The sequence below is a fragment of the Sabethes cyaneus genome, chromosome 1, assembly GCF_943734655.1.
Source record: "Sabethes cyaneus chromosome 1, idSabCyanKW18_F2, whole genome shotgun sequence".
Classification (NCBI taxonomy): Eukaryota; Metazoa; Arthropoda; class Insecta; order Diptera; family Culicidae; genus Sabethes; species Sabethes cyaneus.
Genome location: NC_071353.1, coordinates 25,848,055 through 25,853,081, shown reverse-complemented (window position 1 = coordinate 25,853,081; position 5,027 = coordinate 25,848,055). Strand labels below are relative to the sequence as shown.

Here is a 5,027-nt window from a genome sequence, read left to right as displayed (position 1 = left end):
GCCTATATAATATTCAAATAGATAACACGTGCTCCTTATAAACTATGCATGGAATATCAAAGAACAAGTATTTGAAATCTAATGATAGCCTATATAATATTCAAATAGATAACACGTAAAATAGTGTTTTGCCTTTTGATTATCAAATGGAAGACACGTGAAGTCTTAGTGTTTTGCTTTTTGATTGCCAAATGGATGACACGCGAAATCTTAGTGTTTGGTTTATGAAATGCTGGTGTGCCATATTGGTTAAATTTCAAGTGTATTCCACTTTAATATGAAGTAGTTCATCCTATAGCACAGATCTAAGTGGAATCCACTTCATGACAACGTGTAGATTTTTTACAGTGTATGACGCTTGATCCAGTTTTAATGTGAACGCATTCATATCACCGGGGTACAGATTAAAAATGTTGAGATTAAAGAAGGTCATACCAATGGGGGTACACGGTAGTGGGAAACGATGTGTGCGAGCGTGGCAATGCATTGCATACGTGTTTGTGTACATTCATATTTTACTTTACACCATTGGCGGAACAAGGGAGGGGGGGGGGGGTTATAGGGGGGCTAAGCCCCCCCTAGGAGAGATTTAGCTCCCCTAGAAAAATTGACTTGGCCGACCAATAAAATGGTCGAAAAAAATGCCGGGGCTGTAGTCCCTCTAGAAATGAGCGCTACCCAAGTAACAATTTCAAGCTGATCAAACGCTTTTATAGCTGATTTTATTCAACCTGTGGCTGATCTATGGTTTAGATTTAGAAATGAAAACCTTTTTTCAGCTCTTAAACATCTAAATCTGGTGATTTTATCAAGCTTCACGCTAATTAACAGCTGCTTTCGAAGCTGCAATGAAGCTTAATAGAAACTTTTTTTGCACTTTTAAATAGCCAATTTGCGCAAGCTGTCAATTCTATTTTTAGAACGAGAAATAGTTTTGCAATCTACTTTTCCAGTCGTTTATTCAACGCTTCATCAACCTTTATGCAGCCAAAAAAAAAAATCTATTTTTAAATTTAAAAAAAATGGAACGCGTCATTTTTATTTCGCCGTCAACGCGATATATTTTTAGTTTCGAATAACTTTACTTCGTACAAGTAAGCTAGCTAATTAAAAATGCATGTCTTTTTTCCGGGAATTGAATCCGCCATCTTTTGATCCATAAGCACTCACCGTATGATCCGCCCCATTTGCATCTGCAGAACAGACAGTGAGAATATCTTTACACCTGAAGGCTAGCCCGCCTAGCGTGAAGCAGTCGATAATGTCGATAACTTACAAACTTTTGCTGTCAGACGAATTGCGAAATTCTATGATCTGACAGCAAGTGTGCTGTGAGTCAAAAAAAAACTTGGTAGGAGTTTGGAAAGCCACTTTAACACCTTTAAACAGCTCTAAAGTAGTTTGAAAGCTGTGAGCCTAATGAAAGTTTCCAGTCTACATTTTAACACCTTTAAGCAGCCGTAAAACGGTTTGATGTTTATGGTTGTTGAGAAGCAGATTGTTTAGCAGAAAAATCCGCTATTAAGCTTGTTTATCAGCTTTTGGGAGAGAACTGGTTTGAAAAACTTGAAGTAGCTTAAACATCGCTTATTTAAACACTATTTAAGTGTTTACTTTATGCAGCTTTGATCGCCTTAAACCAACCCGTAAACAGCCATTGCTCTTGCAATTCAGCTACCGTTGTTACTTGGGTAGTTCCGCCAATGCTTTACACACATTAGTGTGTATTAGTGCAACTTTAACTCGGTAGATAGCATAGACCAAATCAAGGTGACGTCATCTGGCAGATACTGGCGCCCTTGTTTACAAACAGACCGCAGAGTCCAAAAAAAGTTTCAGCTGTTAAACGGCAAGCTCTTTGTTTTAAACAGCATTAGGATAAATTTAAAACGCCATTATACCTTTAAAATGTTAAAACACACGCTACATTCGCTATAAACGAAAAGGAAAATTTTCCAAAATGTAAACAAGGGCGCCAGTATCTGTCAGTTGACGGTATGATGATGGTCTATAGACCAAATCATCATACCGTCAATTGACAGATACTGGCGCCCTTGTTTACATTTTGGAAAATTAACCTTTTCGTTTATAGCGAGTGTAGCGTGTGTTTTAACAGTTTACGGGCATATTGGCTTTTAAATTTAGTCCTAATGCTGGTTAAACTCGGTTTAAACAACAAACTTGCCGTTTAAACAGGTGAAACTTTTTTGGACTCTGCGGTCTGTTTGTAAACAAGGGCGCCAGTATCTGCCAGATGACGTCACCTTGATTTGGTCTATGGACCAAATCATCATACCGTCAATTGACGGATACTGGCGCCCTTGTTTACATTTTAGAAAACTTTCCTTTCCATTTATAGCGAATGTAGCGTGTTTTTTAACATTTTACAGGCATAATGGCTTTTAGATTTAGTCCTAATGCTGTTTAAACTCGGTTTAAACAACAAACTGGCTGTTTAAACAGTTGAAACTTTTTTGGATTCTGCGGTCTGTTTGTAAACAAGGGCGCCAGTATCTGCCAGATGACGTCACCTTGATTTGGTCTATTGCTGTTACTGTCTCTCAACTTTTGGCACAGTTGCCAGTCTTCTTGATGGAATGTTTTTGCTTTAACGTTGGTATTCAAAAGTAGGTAATTCGCATTTACCTAACATTAACTTTCCGCCCGGAGTACTTATTTGAGTGAAAAGCTTAATTGTTTTTCTGTGGTTCAGCTGCAAAGAACATCAATATTTAAATGGCCAAAAATTCTTGCTACAGAATGTTACGTAAACTTTAAGTAGTACCCGCTGTTTCTTATCCCTGTCGTTGCAGCTGCTGCAGCAACTTTGCACTGTTGACGTTTCTGCGTAGTTGACATATAGTTGACTGCTCGAAGTGCTTTTGTTTGTTGTTTACATTTCATTGTAAGTGGAAGTGTATAACAGAAGTACATAGATACCTACTCTTGTTAGGTATTCAGATATTTTTGAAATCTTTTTGAGATTTTCTCATGTTGCGAACAAAAGTATTGTGCATTGAACAAGTGTAAAGTATATTTAGGATCCAGCAATGTCGTCCGGTCGAAAGTGCAACAATTGTGGAAGTGCCGATATTGAGGTGGACAATGCTCGCGGAGATGCCGTGTGTACTAATTGCGGTTCCGTGCTCGAAGATAACATTATCGTATCCGAGGTTCAGTTCGAAGAAAATGCTCACGGGGCATCGAGTGCTGTCGGTCAGTTTGTAGCGTCCGATTCGAAGGGAGGCGCAACGGCGTACGGAAAGTTTCACGTCGGAACCGGCACGGAATCCCGTGAGGTTACACTGCGCAAAGCCCGTCACGGCATCACTCATCTGTGCCATCAGCTGCATCTTAACAATCACTGTATCGATACGGCTTGTAACTTCTTCAAGATGGCTTTAATTAGACATCTGACTCGGGGCCGGAAAAATACGCACATCTACGCGGCCTGTGTGTACATAACGTGCCGAACCGAAGGAACTTCTCGTAAGTGGAAAAGCAAATCGTTTAATATTTTACTTAGTTGTTAACGGTCCACTCTCTTGTTTCAGATCTTCTGATTGATATAAGTGATGTTCTGCAAATATGTTGCTATGAGCTAGGGCGAACATACTTAAAATTGTCACAAGCATTGTGCATCAACATTCCTTCTATCGGTAAGTCCAGAAATTGAAAATTTAGAAATATTAAATAGCGATAATTGGCTTTATGCTATGAAGCTTTGAATGCGGAAGCGTTTGATGGCTAACGTAAATGCATAGTTCCAACGCAACGCAGGGGTCTGACATTAATTTGTTCCAACATTTCAACAAGTTATGGTATTTTCTGATTTTTTAACCTTTTGTTATTCGCCCCAACTTCGATTTATATGCATGCTAGAACTTAACAGAATGCACTCGAATACTAATGCCACTTGGTGAAAAACTCTTGAAACTTTTTCCACCGTTTGAAAGATCTTGATCTGCGGATCAACTTTGCTAAAAACAGTAATTTTCTATATTGGTGGAATCCCGAGATATTTTAATTTATTTCACCATCTTCGACTACGTCGTACAGATTGTTTACTTAATAACTAATTTAAGCCTCGGATTCTACTACTAAACACATTTCTAGACAGAGTAAAATCGAACACATTACAAACATCGTTGAAGGAACGCAAGCAGATATTAAAACAATTATTCGCACCATAATTTGTTCTGTGGAATTGGATGGCCAATAACGGCCAATATACCGATATACAGTTAACGGTTCGCAGGCGTTGTACAAAATACAACAGCGCGATTAACGGTGGGTTAAAATAGCAAGAGTTAGGTATTATTTCTGTGTATAAAAATATTATGTCCCAACAAACAATCTCATGAATTCATTAAATAATCCATTCAGGCAGAATATAGGGTTAACATGCAGGAACGAGATGCTAAGATCTAACATAGAAACAAAAAAAAACTTGGGTTGGGTATTGACGAACAAGAAAAAAGTTAGTTGTTTTCCTTTACTTAGAACTCTTCTTCCATTCGGGATTCGGCTCTGCAACGCCGGGTCTGTGTTTCTTCCATGGATGCTCGTATTTCGGTTGATGCTTGCTGCTGTGGCCTTCTTCGGTGTGCATTGTAGTCTACTACTGTCTTTGTCTATAGTATAATATTTGTGGTGCGTGTGTCTGTTGCGAGAACGTAGGGTGCGGCGCAGTGGAGTTTGATGGGGCTCTTTCTTCATTTTTCAATTAATTTGAAAATTCTGGGAAACTCAATTTCAATGATTTTTTTTTTCTAATTCTAAACGTTTCCTTGGAATTTCTCTATGCGGTACCTACATGCTGCTCAGTTGGTCTGGCCGTCATTTTCCAGGTTTCTTTCAAAAATTGGTTACGTTAGTTAGCTAGAGTTGATTGTCGTATTTTTGTAATTTTCACACGTTTTTGGATTTAAGAATCAAGGATGATTGTGTGAGCCGTTATTTAAAGAGAAGTGATATTCTTTACGGCATATGACCAAGCTTAGATTTTCATAATTTATTCAGTACGT

At 38.5% G+C, this 5,027-nt stretch overlaps 1 protein-coding gene across 1 annotated transcript in view; it reads left to right on the top strand.

Annotated features, from left to right (window-relative positions):
- The first annotated feature begins 2,968 nt into the window (after positions 1 to 2,968).
- The window catches only part of LOC128732958 (transcription factor IIIB 90 kDa subunit), a 33,782-nt gene continuing 31,723 nt past the window's right edge, over positions 2,969 to 5,027 (top strand). The window contains exons 1-2 of the mRNA XM_053826445.1: positions 2,969 to 3,489; positions 3,555 to 3,659. Coding sequence (XP_053682420.1) covers positions 3,051 to 3,489; positions 3,555 to 3,659 — 544 coding nt within the window. The 5' untranslated portion in view covers positions 2,969 to 3,050. The remainder of the gene's footprint in view (positions 3,490 to 3,554; positions 3,660 to 5,027) is intronic.